At 34.5% G+C, this 23,949-nt stretch overlaps 1 protein-coding gene and 1 pseudogene across 4 annotated transcripts in view; one reads left to right on the top strand and one right to left on the bottom strand.

Moving 5' to 3' along the window:
• Window positions 1–23,949, top strand: part of RUNDC3B (RUN domain containing 3B) — a 130,513-nt gene that overhangs the window by 38,443 nt on the left and 68,121 nt on the right. For 2 of the 4 annotated variants that reach the window (XM_045864774.3, XM_045864772.3), the window contains exons 3-4: window positions 10,922–10,972; window positions 16,957–17,090. In XM_045864774.3, the coding sequence (XP_045720730.1) occupies window positions 10,922–10,972; window positions 16,957–17,090 (185 nt within the window). The remainder of the gene's footprint in view (window positions 1–10,921; window positions 10,973–16,956; window positions 17,091–23,949) is intronic. The other 2 variants (XM_045864775.3, XM_045864773.3) reach the window with 1 other exon arrangement.
• LOC123835611 (fatty acid-binding protein 5-like) lies at window positions 17,681–18,270 on the bottom strand (annotated as a pseudogene).

Raw genomic sequence — 23,949 nt, 5'->3', positions numbered from 1 at the left:
TTCTTTCCATATTGGTCTATAGATTCAATTCAATCTCAGAGTCTTAGCAGGCTTTTTTGTAGATATCAAACTAATTCTCTGTATGGCCAGACAAAATAGGCCAAAAGTTTCAAAAAGGAAGAACAAAGTTGTGCACTCAAACTATCTGATTTTCAGATTTACTGTCAAGATAGGTAAGACTGTGTTATTAGTGAAAGCTTAGATAGTAGTAGGTAGGTAAAGAGATATAGAGGAATAGAGTCCAGAAGTAGACCCACACAACGATGCTTGCTTGGTTTTTGGCAAAGATGAAAAGGCAATTCCCTGGTGAAATAATAGTCTTTTTCAACAGATAGTACTGGAACAGTGGGATACTTATATGCAAAAAATGAACGTTGACCCATCCCCCACACCATATATAAAAATTAATTCAACATGGATCATAGACCAAATTTAAAATATAAAAGTATGAAATTTTTAAAAATATAGAACACCTTTTTTATGTTCAATTAGGCTAATGGATTTTAGATACAACAATAGAAGCTCAATCCATAAAAGCAAAAACATAATATAAAGTGAACCTTATCAAAATTAAAAATTTTTGTCCTCCAGAAGACACTATTAAGAGAATAAGACAAGTCATGGGATAAAATAGCTGCAAATCACATCTTGAATCCAGAATATACAGAGAACTATAAAAATGTAATAATATGAAAACAACCAACCCAACTTAAAAATGGGCAAAAGATTTGAACAGATACTTTACCAGAGACGACAATATAATATGCCAAGTGGTCACATGAAAAGATGCTCAATATCATTAGTCATCTGGGAAATGTAGTTAAAATTGCAGTCAAGTGCTACAACACACCTGTGTGAAGTTCTGATGACAATGTGGGAAAATTGGAATTTTTATATGTTACTGGTGGGAATGTAAAATGGTTTCTCAGCAAGCCCAGTCCTTTGCTCCAGAGAAAAGAAAACTATGCTTACACAAAGACCTGTTTATAGTAGCTTTATCCATAATCATTAAAACTGGAAACAACCTAACTGTCCTTCATGAGGTGAATGGGTAAACCAACTGTTATATATCCATACAGTGGACAGACTCAGCAATAAAAAGGAATAAACCTATTTCTACACACAGCAACGTGGATGAATTTCATATGCATTATGTTAAGTGAAAGAAGTGAGACTCTGAAAGTTAGATATTATATGATTACACTTATATGACATTCTAGCAAAGCCCAAACTATAGTTTCAGAGAATAGGATCAGGTGTTAGAGGTTGGTGGGGCGTGTTGATTATATAGCACCAGCCTGAAGGAGTTGTTGGTGTGTGTGTGTGTTTGATGATGAAACTGTTATGTATCTTATGGTCTTCGTTACATGACTCCTGACATTTTTCAAAAATCATAGAACTGTACAACATTTAAATTTACTGTGAATTTAAAAATACGACTCATCCAAATTCTGTTGCTTCCCATTAAACCATTTTAAAATGGGGGAAAGATCCTCCTTTTTCATTGTAATACTTAAAATTCCCACTCTTTGATCTCCAATTACTTTAGGAAATTGGGTAGCTTGTCATAGAACACTAAAAAGAAACCCCAAAGAACATTCTTTTACCATTACCTTTCCACATTTTTCTTGGCTAAATGTAACTTTTACTTTTCCTCTTCTTTGGAAATGAATCATAGCATGAGTTTCCTGTTCTTTTCCTGGAGTATGTGTCTTACTGACATTTCACCTATATTTTCCTCTTCCCCCCCCAACTTTACCTTGTTCCCCCTGATTGTTTCTACACATACATACCCTATTCTCTTTGTCCCACTTGATTTCTCATTTAGTAATCAGTCTAGGCCCCGTGCTAGGGTCTTGGGAGATTAGTTAAGGTATGCTTTCCCATGAAAGTCTGTCTTGGAGGGCAGAAGGAGGATACATTAATAATAGTGTATAGCAGTGTCACTGAGTTATAACAGAAGTATTAATGAGCATAATGTAGCACAAAAGAAGGAATAACTCATTCTGCTTAGACAGGTCAGGGAAGGCTTTATACAAGAAAGAAGCATAAAAGTGGCTCAAATTAAAATTGAATTCTTTAAAATGTCACCTGTGACTTTGATTATAGACTAGTAGAATAGACAGTTTAAGAACAATATGAAATTTAGTTGTAAAGTGGTCAGAAACAGTCTTTTTTTTTTTTTTAAAGATTTTATTTATTTATTTGAGAAAGAGAATGAGATAGAGCGCATGAGAGGGGGGAGGGTCAGAGAGAGAAGCAGACTCCCTGCTGATCAGGAAGCCCGACGCGGGACTCGATCCCGGGACTCCAGGATCATGACCTGAGCCAAAGGCAATCGCCCAACCAACTGAGCCACCCAGGCGCCCCCAGAAACAGTCTTATAAACTTCAGCTGGGTGGTGTGGGGATGGGATATAGTAGTGAATTTTGTAAAGGTTATATGGAATATAACTGATTAAAATGAAAAAGTTTCTGAGCATCATAAAGGGTAATCAAATAGTAATATACTACTTACTAAAGAAAAAATGATCAAGTATAATGAGACAGTGTCAAATTTCCTGTGAATCTGCTAATTTTACTTATTAACATTGGGCTTGCTGACTCACATTCAATTTAGGTTTTTCCTTGATTCTGGATATTATTTTATGGTTGTACTTGGGTGCAGTGGATCCCTTTTTTCTTTCTGGAGAGCTGTGTTCTAGCCTCATCGGTCTTTTGCTTTCTTGCACCAGGCAAATTCCTGCCAGAGTCCACTAGTATAGTGTCTGTTCCCTATGTACAGAAAACACTTCTAGATATCTGAATGGTTAACTCCCCCATCCATTCAAAACTTCTCTTTGATGCCTAAACCCTTCCACCATATTTTAAATTATAATTCACTTCCTCTCCTTTTATCCACAAGCACTCCTGTCCTCTTTTCCCTGCACTATTTTTTTTTTTTAAGATTTTATTTATTTGACAGAGAGAGCGCACGAGAGAACACAAGCAGGGTGAGTGGGAGAGGTAGAAGCAGGCTTCCCGCTGAGCAGGGAGCCCGATGCGGGGCTCGATCCCAGGACTCTGGGATCATGACCTGAGCCAGACGCTTAACGACTGAGCCACCCAGGTGCCCCTTCCTTGCACTGTTTTTTAAGTGTTTACTTCTAACGTATTATGTGACTGACTTATTATGTTTATTGTTCATTAACGGTCTGTCTTTACCACCACTAAAATGTAAGCTCCACCAGGGCAAAGATCTTTGTCTGCTTTGTTCATTGATGTATCTCTAGTGCCTGGGATATGGTAGGCACTCAGTGAGTATTTGATCTCTAGTGCCTGGGATATGGTAGGCACTCAGTGAGTATTTGTTGGAAAATAGAATCCTTGATGCAAGCATAATTTCTGGGTTTTTTTCCTCCCAATAACTTCTGGATTCAGATTCTTAAAATAAGTTAGAATGCCTGTGACTTAACATTTTACAATTTCTCCAGTCCACTTGAACTGTTATGATACTAAGCATTGCTCAGGAACACTGGCTTGAACTTCAAAGCTCTTCCTGACTTCGGTGATTAAAATAGTTACCTCCCCATGAGGCCACCTTTTGAAGTATAGTATAAACACTGTTAGAAACAATGGATAAAGATAAACCTGTTCATTTGGCTTTTGAATTTTCTTTGTTCATTTTTGAAGGTTTTCCAACTTTTGATTTTTGGTTTGCACACAAAATGAGACGGGAATTGTTTCTGTAGTAACATATGAATGCAACTCACCCAATAAAAAACCCATATTCTTAGGCCAAAACATGATATAAGAGATAAGAAAGTGACTCTGAAGGTTACCAGAATTTGGCTTTTAGACAATGGACAAGGCCGTTCTGAGAAACATCCTTTTAAGTTATGTGCTTGGAAATTTAGGAAAGCTTGAGCAGATTTTGTATCTCAGAAAATGATAAATAGTAATAAAAGTAATTCTTGAAATACCCAGTGTTATATGTAGTGTGGTAAATTTGGTTTAGTGTCTTAAATTGTATAGGGAATAAAATTAACCTCTATATAATATAGTAAATTTAAGTTTAGTAGTGAATAAATAAATAGATTCTAAAGATAAAAAGCCTTAGTTTGTAAAGCAAGTATGATGGAAAAAGTAGCTGGAAAATTTGTCACTCAAATTTCCCTATTCTTCGTGTATCTTTTTCAATTAAAGTTATATTCCTATACTTCATTTAATACTAAATTGGTAGCCCTGATTTTTTTTTTTTGTTTTTCTGTTGCCCTTTAAAAGCCTCATTCTTGGGGTGCCTGGGTGGCTCAGTCGTTAAGCACCTGCCTTCGGCTCAGGTCATGATCCCAGGGTCCTGGGATCAAGCCCCGCATCAGGCTCCCCGCTCAGTGGGAAGCCTGCTTCTCCCTCTCCCACTCCCCCTGCTTCTGTTCCCTCTCTCGCTGTGTCTCTCTCTGTTAAATAAATAAAATCTTTAAAAAAAAATTAAAAAAAAATGAAAGCCTCATTCTTCACATTAGGATTTTATCCCATAACTGGTATATAATCTACTTAACTTGACTTTTAATTGTTCTGTATATACTTTTATCTTCTTGGGCTACCGTTTTTTGCCTTCCCTCTTCCCTCCTACTCCTCATAAAAGTGACCAGAGATTCAAATTTAGAGCTGCAGGAATATTAATAAAGTCTTCCAGAAATTGTAGATATAATTGCAGCTGGTATAACTGTCACATATATATGTACACATGAATGTGTATGTATTTGTATTTCCTTTGCTATGATCTATATTTTGCCCTTAGTATATTGTAGGCATCTTTTCATGGCCATATTGTATTTTCCATTTAATTTTATTTTTTGGTAGTTTTAAGTGAGATTAAACTAATGTATCATAAAACTCACCATTGTAACCATTTTAAAATGTATAATTCATTGATATTTAGTATACTCACAATGTTGTGCAATTGCCAGTACTGCCTAGTTCCAGAACATTTTCATCACCCTAAAAAGAAACTCCATACCCGTAAGTGGTCACTTCTTTTCTCTCCACCCCCCTCCCCTGGCAACCACTAATCCACTTTCAGTCCTTATGGATTTACTTATTCTGGACATTTCATGCAAAGGAAATCATAAAATATATGACCTTTTGTGTTTGGCTTCTTTCACTTCGCATAAAGTTTTCAAGGTTCATCCATGTTGTAGTGTGTATCACGTATCAGTAGCTCTTTTTTATGGCTAAATAATATTCCATTATATGGATATATACCACATTTTGTGTATCTATTTAATGGATGTTCGGTTGTTTCTGCTTTTTTTCTCTCATAAATAAGACTGCTGTGAACATCTATGTATAAGGTTTTGTTTGAACAAATGTTTTCTGTTTTCTTGAATATGTTTCCATTTCATATTTAACCAAGTACATAATCTGTTGCATGAAATAACTGTAATTAATTTCCTATTTATTTTCTCCTAATTTTTCCTTTCATAAACATGCTGTTAAGTTCCTGAACATTTATGTTTACATGGTTTTCTAATTTCTTTAAAATTATTTCCTGTTAATGGTAGTAGCTAATGAATTCTTAGAGTTGTAATTACTGAAATACAGGGTGTGCACATTCTGATATATATACTATTATTTTAATATATGCTGCTATACTGTCTACCAGAAAAGTTGTACCAATAATAATGTATGTAGTTGTTATTTTTATCATATCCTCATTGTATTATTGTTAATATTAAAAAAATTCTAATATGAAAAAATTTTAATTTGATAGGGGAAAATATCTTTTTGGCCTTCTATTAATATGAAATACATAAAATATTCTGTTATTTTAATTTGCATTTATATGCAAATGAGATTGAGGATATTTTCATGTTTATTAAAAAAAATTTTTTTGTAATTTCCTGATTATGACCTTTGCCTATTTATTTTGTGGAGGGAGTCTTCTTTTTTTTTTTTTTTTTTTTAAAGATTTTATTTATTTATTTGAGAGAGAGAGAATGAGAGACAGAGAGCATGAGAGGGAGGAGGGTCAGAGGGAGAAGCAGACTCCCTGCCGAGCAGGGAGCCCGATGCGGGACTCGATCCTGGGACTCCAGGATCATGACCTGAGCCAAAGGCAGTCGCTTAACCAACTGAGCCACCCAGGCGCCCGGGAGTCTTCTTAATTACCCTCAAATAGAAAAAAACTATTTACATCGCATAGAACTAGCTTTTATGTAGCCCATTTTGATCAATAATGGTTCTTTTTTTCTCCTTGATATTGGTCTTTCTACATGATTTCTATTGGTATTTTATTATTTCATTTTATGCTTATCATTTTTCACTTGAGAGTTTATTATTTGTTTTGAAACATCTGACATGTTTTTCCTGTCTTAGTTTTATAAGATCTTATATAATTTTGTGCATGTTTAAAATTCTAAAACACGATCTCCACATACTTAGGTACTTGCTTCTGTTTGGAGCCATAGGGTTGTAGTAGTACTCTTAGTTATGGTATTTGCTGTAAGCATTTCTGGGTGAAGAACAAGAAAAATGTCTTCAGTATTTGTACTTATTTGGATATATGGTCTTTATGTTTTATAACCAAATCGGAATTTTCAAGGAGTCATTTTAATCCCCCAATTTAAATATTTATTTATTTATAGGATGAGAGATTACTAGTGCTTTTCAACTTCGTTATTTCTGGAGTATTTTTAGATTTATTTTACATGAACTTCACTTCCCAAATCCTTTCAAATTAAGGAATCTAATCTAGATTTGACTTCTGAAAGGGCATACCACCAGAAGAAAATGTTTTTAAAATACTTAAATAATATCTACCATTGATAACCTTGCCTCAGATATTTTTGAAAGTTTTTTTTAATGTATAAGAGAGGTAAAGAAATTTATGATTCTACCAGGTAATACAGATTCTTGGATTTAGGAGGAATTGACAGTCTCTGAAGTTCTTTCTTATGTTTATTTATCTGTGTTTGTAGCCCTTTGCATTTCTGCCAGAAAAATAATTGGTCATTTCCAGTTTGATCTGATGATTTTTGTGGAATTAGCATAGAGCATCTTACAGTACTTACAATTATTAAATTATATTTTGTTTATTTTCAGTAATGGAAAGTTGCTGTCTCATTAAATTTTTTGTTATGTAAATTCAGCATTTTTTAATGCTCAAATATTTCTCATTCTTATAGAACAAGGAAGAGATTGCACAGTTTAATGAACTTTAGGTCATTTTTGGAGGGCATCATAATTTCATTTCCTATGTCTTCTGATTTTCTAATTTCAAGAGTTGTTCATTCATATAACCTAATATTTTATTAAAATTCTTCCTACATGTGTTTCCTTTAAAGTCACTATGACTTTTAAAATGTAAAATATTTTCATGTTTTTGATACTCAGGTTTTAAAAATTGTTGAATCAGTGAACAAATACTTTTGTTTCTAATGTATCTACCATCTACCTATAAATGTCATTTTAAAGCAGTCTTTTGAAAGCTTAAGATAAGTTTTATATGGTGGTACAATTTAATTTCAGAATCTTAAGAGATGAAAAATTACCACATAGAAAGAAAAATAATATTGTTTCATTGTTAGCTGAATACAGTACATACTACAGTTGTAAATATTGCTTCACTGAATGATTTTTCTCTTACATATATATACATGGCTTGAAGATCCAAAATTTCAAACAGTAAGAACTTGCATGAGTATTATCAGTGACAAAATAAAATATATTCTATTTGGTATTGCCAATTAAAAACTTGTGAAAATTCTGAATTACTATCTGATAATTTAAAATCAGTTTTGTTACTTGCCTTTCAAATGGCAATTTACAAATCCATTTAAGGATCTTATTTTAGAATCCATCTTGGATCATTTAAAAATAAAGTCATCTACCTGTAACTTTATTAGAAAAATACATACACAGGGCGCCTGGGTGGCTCAGTTGGTTAAGCGACTGCCTTCGGCTCAGGTCATGATCCTGGAGTCCCTGGATCGAGTCCCACATCGGGCTTCCTGCTCAGCAGGGAGTCTGCTTCTCCCTCTGACCCTCCCCTCTCTCATGTGCTCTCTCTCATTCTCTCTCTCTCAAATAAATAAAGAAAATCTTTAAAAAAAAAAAAAGAAAGAAAAATACATACACAGAGAAAGAGAAAAAATTAGAATATAGCGAAGGCAGATGTTTACCTTCTGCATTTATCAAATTAATCATGATAATTAATGTAGCTTAGTCATCAAAGAAATCAAAATGAATAGAAAGCTAAAGTTGGAACAAGAACTAACGTGAAAAAAAATGGAAGAATAAATGGCATATTCATGAATTAGAATTATATTCAGTCTTATCACCAAGGCAGATTTGTGGTCAGTGATCTTTTCTGGATGAAGGCCAATTTCCACATTAATAAAAAGATTATAGTTGGATTTATTTTCAGTTGTTTTTGAAAGTTCATTTGGGGTCAGAAAATACTGTATCTTTAGTATGATTAAACATTCTTTTATTGTATCCATTTCTGAGTAGATTCTTCTTTTGACTAAAATTTCAGAAATTAACACCTACTATAACTATATATGATATGATTGTAATGGTACATTTGAATGAATTTTGTTTTTTAACAAAACACTTTGGTATACTTAGTTTTGTTGAAACTGTTTTTCTGCGCTGCTTAATGGTAAAATACTGTTTCTCTTAACATTAATATATTTTATAACAAAGGGTTTTATTTCAGTTGCAAATGAGACCCTTTTCTCCAAACAATTCCTTGGGCCACTCTGAAATAATGTGAGCTTTGTAGTTCACTTATTCATTTACTTTTTTGCAGCAACTATGCTAAGAATTTAAATTTTATAAGAAAAATATTCACCCCAGTCACACTATAAGTTTACTGCTCATTTTTTTGTTTTGTTTTTCTTATTTCTGAGGCTGTCAGTGACAACTCATAACCAACCAGGAAAACCAATTGACTGATTCTCCTCCTTCTGTCAAATCTTGTCTCATGAGTAGATCAGCATGAGGTTACAGCAAACAGAGATGGTATATAGGCATGCTCTCTCTGGGCCTCTGCTTTCTTATTTATAAAATAAAAGAGTTGTTGAAATTTAATTACAGATAATTTGGAATCTAGTGGATTGTTCCTTGGTCTGGATGCTCCTGGTTCCTTATAACTGATGTAGAGTAAGATACTAAATTATGATTAAAGCAATTAAGGCCTACAAATAAGTGAAAGCATTTTAATTTTTTAAAATTTTCATGTGGTATTTTACAGCCAAAATAAAAACCATTTGCATAATGAAGACATAAAGGCTAACATACTAACAGCTTTAAAAAAATACTAATCTATAAATTGTGATTTATAATAGAGTTAGTAATTGTTTCTCACTTTATACCAGGGATTGATTAAGTCATGACATAAATCTGGACATGATATATCTTATTTAATACATTTTTTTAAAGATTTCATTTATTTGACAGAGAGAGGCAGGCAGAGGGAGAGGGAGAAGCAGGCTCCCTGCAGAGCAGAGAGCCTACCCGGAGCTCGGTCCCAGAATCCTGGGATCATGACCTGAGCAGAAGGCAGATGCCTAATCATCTGAGCCACCCAGGCGCCCCCTATTTAATACATTTTTTGAAGTAAAATTCTTTTAAGTAAGATTTTCCGTGGACATTGTTTTTACTCTGATAACTTTTTTGGTTATATTAATGACTACAAGTAAGATACATAACTTTGTTGTCAGGGCAGAGATAGTAAACATTGGTTTAAACATTAAGAATTGTCTTAATATTTGCAATGAAAACATTCTATTCTAATTTGCATCTCAATGCTGAGAAATTTTCATTTTTGTAGTAGTTGTAGCAACAACATGATCTTCTAATGTGGGTTCAATTAGAATACCAAATTATAGTTCCTTTTGAATATGTGTTTCCAAATTTAATAGTCATTAAAAATGTTATACATTGAAGTAGGAGGATAGAGAGTGAATGGTCAACACATATATGTAGCCAATAGCACAAACTATCTACATCTTCTTCCTTTCATTTTCATACATTACTGACTGTGTGTGCTGTTGGTTTTGTTTGGTTTCAGAAAGGGTATAAATAATTGGCAAGGTATATGGGACCATGTCCTGTTGGAGATTTCAGTGTTTGGTTATGAGAGCAGAAAAGATCATTTTTGGGGAATGCAACTTTAGAAATTTGGCTTTGGAGTTTTCCTGTATAATTATACTAGGAGTTTCCAAACAACATAGCAAGGATTTACAGTACTTTTCCAGATGGTGGTTGTTAAACAATAATTGGAAGCTGTAGGAAATAAAACAGCATTTTGCATGAAGTAGGCATTCAGTCAACATTGGTTAAACTGAAGAACATTCTACTTGATATCTAAGTGCTGTTCTCATAATTCACAAAAGAAAAAAACATAAAAATTTTAACTCTTCTTAGGCCCCAAAAATAAGAGCTGTTCTTCAAAATGAATTTTCTTACAACTTTTAGAAAAGTTAACAGTAAAAAAAGTCTATTTATTTTTAAAGTTGAAACTTTATAAGAATATAGTTTAATAATAATTTTCCTAACGAATCTTATAAAGTCTGAGGTGCAAAGCTAGCAAATTCAGTCAAGGTTTTGCTCCTTTTGCCCTGTCATCATCAGCCTATCATGTTTGGGAAAGAATGATGGCCCTGAAAGCAAACAGGGAGCTTGTTTCTGTGACTTATAGATACCCTCCCTTCTCCAGTAGAATAGGTGACAAGGGACCAGTTTGATTTATGTGCTGAGTATACCTCATAATTCATCTTAACTGAGTTCATTTTATTTATTAGGTAAATGTAGTGTTTATTGCATCCAGATAATGTGTAGCCATCTTATTTGGGCTATTCAGTTTGCAATTGTAAACTTGATGGCAGGTTTCTTAAATATCTGTATGTTGTTGTTGTTGTTTATTTTTTTTAAAGAGATATCCCAAAGTTGCAGATGGCTGGCTCATCTCCAAATACCTCTTCAAGGTACTCTATGCTGGTGATGTCTCCCGCCACTGAGCTGCGCGGGAGCATGGAATTGACTTACTGGGGAGGGCTGTATCAGTTAAGTGATCTCTTTTAGTACATTGCATGGGTTTTGCAAAGCTTTCTGTTTTTGCTTTTGTTAATCCAGAGGGCACAAATATGCTTATGCTAACTTTTAAATTAAAATCTTGTTGTAAACCCACACAATATAATAATCCATTTACTCTCCTTCTTTTCTCATGTGACCCCCTCCATATTTCTTTAAGTTCCCATGGTTTTAATCACTTTTATTAATCATGCGTATCTGTGCGATTACATTTTATTGTAACTCTTAACAATATAAGAATTATTAGTTATCTCCTCAGTTTTGTAAGTGTGTTTAATAATATTTGTATTACATGCAAACTGGGGGCTTAGGGAAGATGTGCGATTTTTCCAGAGTCACTCAGTGAAACATTCATGGGCAGTATCAATAACTGCTTTGCCATTCTGGAATCATTAGTGGGAATATATTCCTTAGTTTCCTTTCTCCCAGGTAGAATGCATGCCTTTATTCACTTACTCAAAACTTTTTAATTGAGTTCCTCCTGTCTGCAAAATACTGCTAGGCTCTGTACTTAATGGACTAGCCTTTTTTATATTTTTTTAATTAGAAAAGAAGTATATAGTCATTATTTCTAAGGATTACAATTAAGACAAAAGATGGAAAGTAAAAACAAGCCTCTTTTCCTCAACCCTCATTCCCACAAGTAATCATTTTAAACAGTTTAATTTGTTTTATGTCCTCTATATATAGCCTTAATCACTACGGAAACAGATTATGCTTGATTTCTTCAGGGCTCACATTTATGTGTTGTTCTCTGTATGGAGTTCAGCCTTTGGAACTCTAATTCAGTCTGCCAGTATTCTAAGCCTTTTGTTAAAAAGCTGGTAGAAGAAAAAGACAAAATCTTTGTCTTCTACTTGGAAAGATGGTAAAATTACTGGATAAAAAGTTTAAGTCAAATTCAATTTTCAGATTTTTGGTGAACCTGGTTATCTTGATTTTTTTTGTCTTGAAAGATTACGAATTGACTCATTTTTATGGTATTAGATACATATTATAGATAATTGTGATAAATTCCTTACCAGTGAACAAGACGTTTTCAGTAACAAAGAATAATAATTATGTTTTGTAAATTAGTAACTGTGCTTCATAGTTGTTAAATGATTTACTTGAGATGTCCTGTAAGTAACATACAAAGCTAGCAATAGAAGTACAACTGAGTATCTAATCTAGACTCATACTTCTTAAGATTCAGCTTAATATGTAATTAAAGTTATTTTTAAAGTATTTAGATTCCTTTTCTAGAATATTAATATGAAATTTTACTTAGAAAATTAATCAAGGTCATTATTTTACTTTCAAAGCTTGGTAGTCTAATAAATATGAACCTCAACTAAAAATAGTAGTTTCTTTTAAAAAAGGAAAAGACTCTGTCCTCTTGCAGAAATGGGAGTTTTCTCTGCTTAGCAAAAATATAATAGAAAATATTAAACTGACTTTTATAAATTAGCAGTAAGAAATTCAAGATTGCTGTTAGAAAATTTAAAGTGAAAAGTTAAAAGTTGAATTCATCTAAATACTAATATATTGGCAACAATTAATCCACGTGTAACCATTTTCCTTTAAGTATCTGAAAACTTTTACAGTGATATCAGAGTGGTTAATTAAAATTCAGTGGGACTATCTTTTATGGCTTGTCTAGTTGAGTCGCAGTTCCAAGGTGATAGTCTTTGATACTGTCATCTGGGTGATGCATTGTAACACTAACTTCAGCTTGGGGGACGAATTTTTCATTTGCTCTTTACATAGGTAAGCACTTATACAAAGAGTAGAGAAAGGAAGTCACTTAACAGATTCATTTATATTTTAGATTATCAAAAGATGATGTGTCAGTCACTACTAAGTAGAGAACCACTTTAGAAAATTTAGTCCTTGTTCTTAGAAGGTCTCATTCCAGCTGTGAACTAAGATATAAGCAAAACACAGATACATTGCATGATGTAAACAGACATCTAACTTAAGAAATATAGAAAAGTAATTTTATTTTATTTTTTAATTTTTTTAGAAGAGTTATTATAAAATAACCTTGGACCTTAGAGATCACAGGCCATTTTTAGGTGCTGAAAATAAGACAGTTTTGTGGGAAAGATATCACATAGCTGGTCAGTAGTACATTACCTTTTAGTCCAGCAAACTTTTTTTTTTTTAAGATTTTATTTATTTGACAGAGAGAGATACAGCGAGAGAGGGAACACAAGCAGGGGAGTGGGAGAGGCTTCCCGCTCAGCAGGGAGCCTGATGCGGGGCTCGATCCCAGGATCCTGGGATCATGACCTGAGCCGAAGGCAGACACTTAACCCACTGAGCCACCCAGGCGCCCCTAGTCCAGCAAACTTTTCACCCTTTCTTTCTTTGCCTTAAAATGAATTAGAGTCAGATTGATGGAATGTCAATAAGTTTTGAAAAAGTTGTTTAACTTCATCATTGGTAAAATTTAACTTCTAAGAAAACATGTAGCAGAAAGCATATTATACACCTATCAATAGCTTTTAAAAGAATTCTGTTAATGACAGGATGTTTCTTCTCCAGAATAAAATTTCTTCACGATATAGACTAGTTGTTCCCTTGCTGTGTGATTTGCTTTTATGGTTATTTTTAAAGGAAATGAAAATATTTGGGGAGTGATTGTTTATTGCTTCAATAGTTATTTTAAAAGGCATGATCAGCTTTTAGCTTTGTTTTTTAATTTTTCTGTTGAATAATGATTACAGACTAATAGCCTAAGTACATCTTTTGCTATTAATCTGTGCTTAAGTAAAAATGATCTTCAAATACTATCTCAAGTAACCAATTGAATGCTTCCACTATTTTTAATTAAATTTAACTCTTTCATAGATGCAGAAATTATTTAATTATTTACATAAAATTCTAGGATATATGATTTACAAGAGAGTTTGTTTGGAGGCCTAACAAGGGAATACACCTTCTCTTAATCAAAGCAGATTCTTTTGAATGTGAAAAATTCAGTGTCTTGAATTCAGAACTTCACTTTGGAAATGATGTACATGGAAGAGGAAGGAAGACATAATCAAGCCAAGTCATCCTCACATCTAGTTTGCTAAGTTGATAATAGTGTTGTGAAGATACTACAGGTTTATTTATTTAAGGCCTGCAAATTATGGTATGTTATTCTGTTAATTGTTCAGTTTCTCAGTTTGTAATCGGAAATCTTACCATGGTCTCTTGGGTGAAAGTCTTATAGACAGCATACCTTACCCACAGCAGGAGTCCCAAGGAGTTAGTGCCCATTCCTTCTCTGTTAACCTTAGCCTAGATTTTGTTTTTTGATATCTTTGTTTCCTCTCCTCCAAAATGGGGCTTTGTTATATTCTTTTGTGATTTTTTGACAGCTTTATTTTAAAACTTCTCATAAATTATTTTCCTTAACCATGTCAAACTCATGAGAAGGTTTAAAATAAAGTCAACAGAGAAAACTTGTGATGTTCCCTTTCTTTGAGATCCTTTCTTGATGGAAGTCTGACTGTACCTCTCATTTTAAATTATGGAATGATCTTAATTAATAGAAGCCAAAGAAAATTAGTTGAGACTAGAAATATCTTGGGGAGGTAAATTTGAAATGGTTGATATGGGAAAAGGTTGCATTAGGGAGTAAATTTTAAGCATTTTTCTAGATTCTGAGCAAGTAAGGGGGAAATTTTAATTTTGCATCCCATTCCCACTTTGTTTACAGTACAGAGGAGCTTGGGTCTCTTAACTATTTGTATGATAATAGCAATAGTAGTGGTAATAATTGTTAACATCTGTACCAGGCTATAAACTAATTGCTGCACATAGATTATCTCATCTAATTCTCTCAACAGTGTTATCAGGTAGGTACTGCCATTATTGTCAACTCATAGAGGAAACCCTGATTGATAGAGTGAAGTTAACTCATTTGCTCACGATCACATAGCTAGAAAGTCCCTCTGATTCAAAACTCATATTCTTAACCAGTAGACATCCTGCCTCCTCTCCAAATGGCTAACAAATTAATGACATGAATATTATCCTAAAGACAAACTATAGTAAGGTACTGTGCCAGGACCTTTTTTAACTCAAAGAACAGAGGGGGCAAAAGAAAGTGACAGGGAGAGATTGAGAGGAAGAAGGGAGATTATAAGTATTCCTATATATTTTTATTTGTAGGTAGTAAGATTAGATTTTTAAAGAAACATTGAGTTTAGAGACATTGAGTTGAATAAGGATTTGAGAAGCTTTTGTATTTTTATTTATAAAGACAAGGGTATGTTTGTCCGGAATGTTTGACATTTATAATCTAGGATGCACATTTCTTAATACCAGATTGTCATTGAACTGTCACTATAACAAGATAGATTTTTAAAATTCAAATTTTATGTGCCTTGCAATTAAGATGATGTTTTGTATTGATTTACCAGTTGATTTGTTTAACAAATATTTACTGAATGCCTACTCTGAGCCAAGCATGAAGTGTTGGAGATTGATTTGAAGTAGAACAAGACACAATCTCTGCCTTACTGATTATACCACGTAAAATGTAAGATAATCAAGTAAACAGTTATAAGGATAGATAAGCATAGGGTGCTATGTCAGCACATAGGGATTGACCCGCTATAGAGATCGTAGGTGGATTACAAGAAGAAAAGGACTTTAAAAATGTCCTGAATAATGAATAGGAGTTACCAAAATGATATGTACAGTTTCTATTGGTTAATTAACCATAAATACATTATTAGAAATACCAAGGGGATCTTTTTAAAAAATACCTATGCCTGGGCCCACCCTTAAAGATTTTGATTATTTACCTTGGGATGGAGTCCAGGCATAGGTATTTTTTAAAAAGCAGCTCAGTTATTGTTACGGGCCACTGTGGTTGGAAACCACTGTACTGTCATTTGAGACATCACTCCTAAAATGGTGCTTGTTGACAAGAATACTTTTGATGTTGCTACAGAGAAGCTATTACTGGGGATAGGAAGATTTAAGATAAATAATTAAGGAAGCCCAGACTTAAAATGTAAAAGCAGATCTTTCTACTTTAAGATTAAACAACTTCCCTAGGTAAGACTAATCATTCCAGAAAAGAAAAGAAAGAATTAAGATGTCTCTTATATCCTACTTAAAAATGCTCAGAGTACAAAATGGTGCCCATGGACCACCACTCAGAGTCCCATATAGAAATATTAATACTGATGTAAGATAACACGCAAAAGAACATTTGTTCATGAGTAGACACATAATTACCCGAATCTGAAAAGTTATAATGGTAAATGCCTGGAAGACTTTTCATGGGTTGCCAACTAGAAGAGAGCAGGTGAATGACAGAGAGGAACTTTATTGGCTTTCTAGATGAGAATGTTGGGTAGATTATGTTTGATCCATGAACATAGCATTCTAATTCATCATGTTTACTTAGAAGATAGACCACAGCATTGTTTCATTTCTTGGAAGTTTCCTTATGAAGAGGAGGAAAAGTGTTATTATTTTTTCTGTTTCTCTAAGTAGAGGAAGCTTTAGAATGCAACCTTTGACATGTGAATTAATGGTTAACTAGAACCATAAGGAGGGTTTTCTGGGAGCTGTCTAAAAGACTGCCTTAGAATAGTGGAATATTAAACTGCGAGAGATTTTTTTTTTAGTGTCTGGTCCCTTTTTCTTTCATTTGTTTGATTTTGTTGTTGAGAAAACTATGATCCAGGTCTATTAAATAAATGTCCACAGTAGCACAACTAGTTAAAGATAGAGCAGGACTAGATTGAAGGCTTTTTTGCCACTCGGGTTAGTGCCCTTTTCACTATGGCACACTAGGCTGTCTTTTATTTTTCAGAATTTTATTCTTGCATTTTGAATTTTCTAGTCTAGTTTTCTTTTATTTTGTATTACAATTTGTCTCCTGAAGGTCAAGTAACCTGGTTTGGTTATGAAAGTCCTCGTAGCTTCTGGGACTATATCAGAGTGGCTTGCCGGAAAGTTTCACAGAATTGTATCTGCAGCATTGAAAATATGGAAAATGTCAGTTCCTCTAGAGCTAAGGTAAGACATAATTAATAAAATGCCATGTGTATAATCTAATCCTCCACAGTTTTGACTCAAATAGAAAATTCTGAGCTCTTTGCTATACAATTTTTTTTCTTGGTTGGGATTTAGCACTTGACCATGTTTAAAATCTTTTATAGGTTTCTATTTTTTTTTTTTAGTTGCATATAGTTATATAGAATGCTCTTGAATCTTCCTTATTGCCTTATGAATAGCAAGAAGGTTTGAAGCTAGTCACTATGAATTCTTTTTTGAGAAGCACTATAAAATATTTCCTGTTCTGTGAAATTTCTACATTTCTTGAGTTACCCAAACCAGTGGCTCTCAGTGTCCTGAGGAACCCTGGGGGTTCATAATGTCAAAAGTATTTTCGTGTAGTACCACGATGTTATTTGCCTTTTTCACTGTGTTGACACCTGCACTGCTGATACAGAAACAATGGTGGCAAAATTGCTGGTTCCTTAGCATGAATTAAGGCAGTGGCATCTAACTACTAGTAATCACTGAGTTTTTCCCACTGCACTCAGTCAAAAAAAAAAAGAAAAAGAAAAAAAAAAAGCTAGTTCCTTTTTTTTTAGCACAAATTTTGTTTGCAAAGGGATGATCCTAATTAAATCAACACTTTAAAATAAATGCATATAAAATGTTTGTGATAAAGATAATTGAACACAGTAATGGAAAAAAAAAAAGCAGTATGGAGATTTGCTCATTGAACTGAGCTTGTTCATCCTCACAGCTAATTCCTGTCCAAAATGATGGAATTTTTACTCTACTTTTTCATAGACCCGAGTACAGGTGACATTATTTATGACGCATTCCACCACTAATTTCCCATTTTCCAACTTTCTTGTGATTGTGCTTTCCTTCCCATTCCATTCCTGATGTTGAACCAACGCGCCGTCTGTGAAGTTGCAGACCGTCTGAGTTTTTCTGCCATCAGCTGTAGTTTCTTCAAACTTCTCTCCCAGGTTACATCAAAACTGTGTTGTTTTCAAAGTGCTCTTCAAAGTGTTTTTATGGTGAGGTTTTTGTCGTCAGAAGAGATGATACAATCTGGTTTGGCCACTGCGCCCACTTTTCGCAGAGCCATTCTCACTCCTACTTCCTTCACGTATTCGTCAAAGCCTTTGCTTTCCACTAAGCGCCATCTTCCTACCGGCTGCTGAATGGTGGCCATGGTGGGCGTGAGCCGGTGGGCCTAGCAAGCAGAGCAGAGTGGGGCATCCGGAGCATGGCTTCCCAAAAGCTAGTTCCTCTTAAAAATGTCCATGATGGTGCAGTAAACGTTATTAATTTTATTAAAGCTCAACCTTTGAGTGCCTATCTTTTTAATATCCTGAGTAATAAAATGGAGAGTATGCATAAAGCATTTGCAGCATACTGAAATATGATGGTTGTCTCAAGGAGAAGTACTCATGTAGTTTGAATTGTGAGCTAAATTAGACACTTTGTCACGTAATACTATTTTTACTTAAAAGAAAAGCATACAAACTATAGTTTTTTAGACTGAGGCATTTGGTAGAATTTTCTTTTTTTTTTTTTTAAAGATTTTTTATTTATTTATTTGACAGAGAGAGGCACAGAGAGAGAGGGAACACAAGCAGGGGGAGTGGGAGAGGGAGAAGCAGGCTTCCCGCCGAGCGGGGAGCCCGATGTGGGGCTCGATCCCAGGACCCTGAGATCATGACCTGAGCCGAAGGCAGACACTTAACGACTGAGCCACCCAGGCGCCCCTGGTAGAATTTTCTTGAATAAAAATGAACAAAGTGAGCCTGTTAATTCAAGGGAAACAGCTGACAGCATTGGTTGCCAGTGGTAAAATTAAAACTTTAAGTAAAAATTAGAATCTTGGAAAACTTGCATTCACCATCTTAAGCCTAATAGTTTTCCTGTACATATAGACTTTTCTCATAACAATGATGTTGATATTAGCAAATGCATTTTTTAATTGTTTAATGAAATGTGTTAGCATTTGGTAAACCTGCAAAACTCATAATTCCAATGATCGATGCATGGAATTATAAAATCTTGCACGGGTATAAGATCTATTCAGACCAGTGGATTTAATGAAACACAGTATGAAAAGTTCATTGATATGGTTATATATATATATTTTTTTTTTTTAAAAAGATTTTATTTATTTATTTGAGAGAGAGAGAATGAGAGACAGAGAGCATGAGAGGGAGGAGGATCAGAGGGAGAAGCAGACTCCCTGCCGAGCAGGGAGCCCGATGCGGGACTCGATCCCGGGACTCCAGGATCATGACCTGAGCCGAAGGCAGTCGCTTAACCAACTGAGCCACCCAGGCGCCCCATATGGTTATATTTTCCATGTTGCAATTAGCCTTTTAGAAATTATTAGTTACTGAGTTTTAATGGAGAATTAAAGGAGAATGTCCACAATTATCTGAAAAGGCTGTAAAAGATTCCCTTTTGCAACTATGTATCTGTGTGAGGCTAGATAGCCTTCATCCAAAACAACACAATATTAACAGATTAAATATGGTAGCTGATCCTTAGTTTTCTTTTATTAAGTCATACATTAAAAGAATTTGAACAAATGTAAAACAGACCCACTTTGGTCACTAATATTTTTGTTTAGGAAAAGATAGTTATTTTTCATAAAATATGTTATTTATGCTAACATATAGTGGGTTTTTTTTTTAATTACCTAATATTTTAGGCTTTGGTTTAGGAGTTTTATTTTTTTTATTGGATTGTCATACTAGGTTCCTTACTATTTTTGGCACTTAAGAATTATAGAATGAAATCTAAGTAGAAAATAAAGATTGAAAATAGATATGTACAGTTTTAAGATCAAGACATAATTCATTATTTTATAGTTACAAACAAAAATTACGTGTTTATAATAAATGAAAGTATAAAAGTCATCTTTCAAAAGTATATAGTTTCTGAGTTTATTGTTCCTGCATATGTTTTTATTTAGGATATTTTTTCTTCTGGAAAATTACTGGTTACTATAATTGATAAAGGTATATTTAAATTAAACATTTTGTAAAACAAAAACTGATTAAGTTTTTAAAAATGAGATTTATAATATTTAAATTTAATGAGATGATTAGAAACATATCTAAATATTTTAAAATTTATAATGTGGAAGTGTATTTTGGGGTAAAGTTGATAGCTATGATTTTTGTTACCTTGTGAAGACTCAAGCCTTGGATTTCACTGTCTAAAACTGCTACTCCCTCCTTGACTGCCTTCTGCCAGTCCAACCAGGGGGGCTGTCTGAGCAATAGTTAACTTTCTGTTTCAGTGTCTTCTAACTTTTTTAGATTGAATCAGTTTTCCTCTCTGAGTCACACATTTTTCAAGCCAAATGTCTTCATTTTTAAGTCAATCATAGCTAGATTTTTTAAAATACTTTTTCTTATAGTTGTTTAAATCTTGTTTTTTATATTAACACCTTTCTTCTTAGCCATAATATTATCTTAGTAGTCCTTTGGCTTCTATTTTCTCAAACTCTTGACTTTATGCATTTATTTACTTTCTAATTGATTGACTACAGGTTTAAAAAAATGTGCAATCTGAATTCTCCTTTGCATCTTCGTTGAGTTTATATCATTTTTCCTTTCATGTTTTCCTTATGGTTTAAGAATAATATCTTGGTTTCTGTAGGTTAAGATTAAAAGGCAAGCTATAATTTGAATGAATCAAGTCTGTACAGATAGAAAGTACCTCAGGTGGCACATAAACTTTATTTTCTTATTTTCAAATTAAAAGAAGGAACAATTAACATGACAAGTATATTCTAAGCCTCTTCAATATAGGAGATAATATATGTATAGAACTAGCATATACCAAAATACAAAAGGTAATTGAGAAGTTAACAAACATTAGGAGTGTAGCATTTGGACCTGGGTGGAGCGCAGAAATGCAAACCCCAGCAGACCACCTTTCTTTTTTGTTCCTTTTTTTTTTTTTTTTTAGAGAGATTTTGTTTATTTATTAGAGAGAGAGGGCACAAGTAGGCAGAGTGGCAGGCAGATGGAGAGGGAGAAGCAGGCTCTCCGCTGAGCAGGGAGCCGTATGTGGGGCTTGATCCCAAGACCCCAGGATCATAACCTGAGCTGAAGGCAGCCACTTAACGGACTGAGCCACCCAGGCACCCCCTGACCACCTTTCTTAATGAGACTCTTGGTACTAAGCCGTATGTAGCAAGATGCTTCCCAGCAGAGAGAGTTAATACTTACTCTGTAAAAAACCAGTGTTGAGTATAAAAACATCACAGAACAATCATGTTCCAAATCCTGCATTTATATCTTTGTTTTGCTCAGGCCTCAAACAGATTCCATTTAGTGGGGAAAGAGAGATCTATGATTTGTCTGGTGATGCTGGGGAAAGTCTGCGAGCAAAGATTACTTCTGTCTTTATTCATTGCAGTAGGCAGAGCAAAGTACTTAATCTACTCAGTAAATCACACCTGCCAACTGTCAGGATTGAAGGATTAAGCAAATACCTCGGATGGCTGGTTTATTGAGCCTTTGAGCTGCTTTCTAGAGTGACTACTAGCCTATATAGTATCCATCTCATCTGGCCTTGACACTTATGAAAACAGAACCACAGCACCAAATTTACCTGCTAAACTGTGCAACTCCATACACTTGGGACCCAAACAGATCTTCATTTTTGAATTCTATGTAAGAAGCAGAATACCTTTGATTACACCTTCTGGGCTATGTGGATGACATTTTAAGCAGTGGAAGACAAGGTACCTTATAGATAATGACTAATTCAATATAGAAACATTCTTTAAATTTAGTTTTGATTGAATCAGGATTGTCTGTGTCCTAGAACTACTGTATAACTTAGATTCACATCATAGAAATTTGCCACCATGGGAGATCTGATACTTAATCACTAAGCTGAGATCTATGAAATGCTGACAGTCCCTTTCTTTGCTCAGTCCATGACCAGCTGAGCCTATTTTCCAGGGCTTAAACAAAGCCTAACAATGGAATAGAATATTTGAATTGAAGATCATGTCTGTAATCTTTCCATTTCACATCTCAGATACATTGGCAGCTATTCTTTCTACAATATGCAGAGGTTCTGGGAATGGGATTTCTGTATATGGGATTTCTTTTTTTTTCTTTGTTTTTCTTTTTTTTTTACATTTTATTTATTTATTTGAGAGAGAGAGCATGAGCAGGGAGAGGAGCAGAGGGAGAGGGAGAAGCAGACTCCCTGCTGAGCAGGGATCCCGATGTGGGGCTCGATCCCAGGACCCTGAGATCATGACCTGAGCTGAAGGCAGGTGCTTAACCAACTGACCTGCCTAGGCGCCCCATGGGATTTCTTATTTAGGTTTCAGATTAGAACTAGCACTCTTAGAAAACTAACTTCATCTCAGCAGGCATTTATTTCACTCCCTTCTGAACACATCCACCTTTCCCATCTGCTCTTGGGGTGATTATTTATAAGCATAATCTATGATTTCTGACCAAAACTCCCCTAATTGGATCCATAGTTACTACTGTAACTTATCTTACAGATATTTCCATTGAATTTTCTTAGTATTCCCACTGATTTCAAGCTCAAGGAATCCTTTTCCTTCTTTCATTTTTGTTGTTGGTTTTGGCGTCCCGAATATGAGCTCTGCGCTGTTCTTGAGTTCTTCTTGCCTTCCTGTATATCTTATGAAGTTTTTTTCTTTTTCTTTGTTTTTAAGAACAGCTCTTGTTTGTGGCTGATTTAGGCTTTCCTAGTTTGTGGTTGCTTACCCTGTACATTTGTTCTGTTCTTGAGTTTAACATGTTAGACCAATTTCTGAATATGCTGGTCCCATCAGCCATTCATATATTCATGCATCTCTCCATCAGATGGATTTTTATTGGGCACCTATACCGTGTCAGAACTGTGAATGTAGTCCTCAACATTCTTAGGACAGAAATCCCGAATCCCTCCTGGTCTTTTCGGGTCTCATCCTCGTATTCACTTTTTCCTTTGTTCAAAAGCTGACATTGTCATTGCTCTTTCTTAGAGTCAGGTTAGCCAAATTTTCTATGGGAAGAGGCTGAGGTGGGGGCAGGGGGTTATTAATCACAGATACACCAGAGTTAACAGATACTAGAACTTTACAGTAAGGTATAGATCTGTGAAGATGCCATTTTTATGATCATTGTCTATTACTCACAAATCTATCTCCTCTTTAAACAACCACTTGACGTTTCCTACCCCTAGACTTTTGTTGTGATACTTCCCAACCTGGAAGAATGTCAGACATACTTGGCGAGCTTTAAAAATAAAGGAACACGGGGGCGCCTGGGTGGCTCAGTTGGTTAAGCGACTGCCTTCGGCTCAGGTCATGATCCTGGAGTCCCTGGATTGAGTCCCGCATCGGGCTCCCTGCTCGGCAGGGAGTCTGCTTCTCCCTCTGACCCTCCCCCCTCTCATGTGCTCTCTCTCATTCTCTCTCTCTCTCAAATAAATAAATAAAATCTTAAAATAAATAAAATAAATAAAATAAAATGAAGGAACAGTTTCCCAGGCAGAAACCAGACATATTCTGATTCTGCCCATTTGTTTTATACTCTCTCCATTTTAAATACTAACTTCATATGAGTCTTTATAAAATGCCACTTTGCTCACATCACTCCTTTTCCCCACTTGTGGGTGGTGCCTCTAATGCGTTCTAGCAATGAGCAGGTTACTTACCTGCTTGAGTTTTCTCCCATAGTCAACAAATATACACTGAGTACCTACTTTGTGCTAGAACTGTTATAAATACTAATGATACGGTGGCATTGCTAAAAAGATGGCAGAGAACAAATGTTATGTTTGGTATATTTTAATGATATAACAAATATATATATATTATTTGTATATCCTGGTC

The sequence above is a fragment of the Mirounga angustirostris genome, unplaced genomic scaffold (genome assembly GCF_029215605.1).
Source record: "Mirounga angustirostris isolate CCGP_5_RB_7025 unplaced genomic scaffold, mMirAng1.0.hap1 SCAF_12, whole genome shotgun sequence".
In the NCBI taxonomy this organism is placed as follows: Eukaryota; Metazoa; Chordata; class Mammalia; order Carnivora; family Phocidae; genus Mirounga; species Mirounga angustirostris.
The sequence above is the reverse complement of the archived record's forward strand: the minus strand, read 5'-3'. Positions and strand labels throughout refer to the sequence as shown.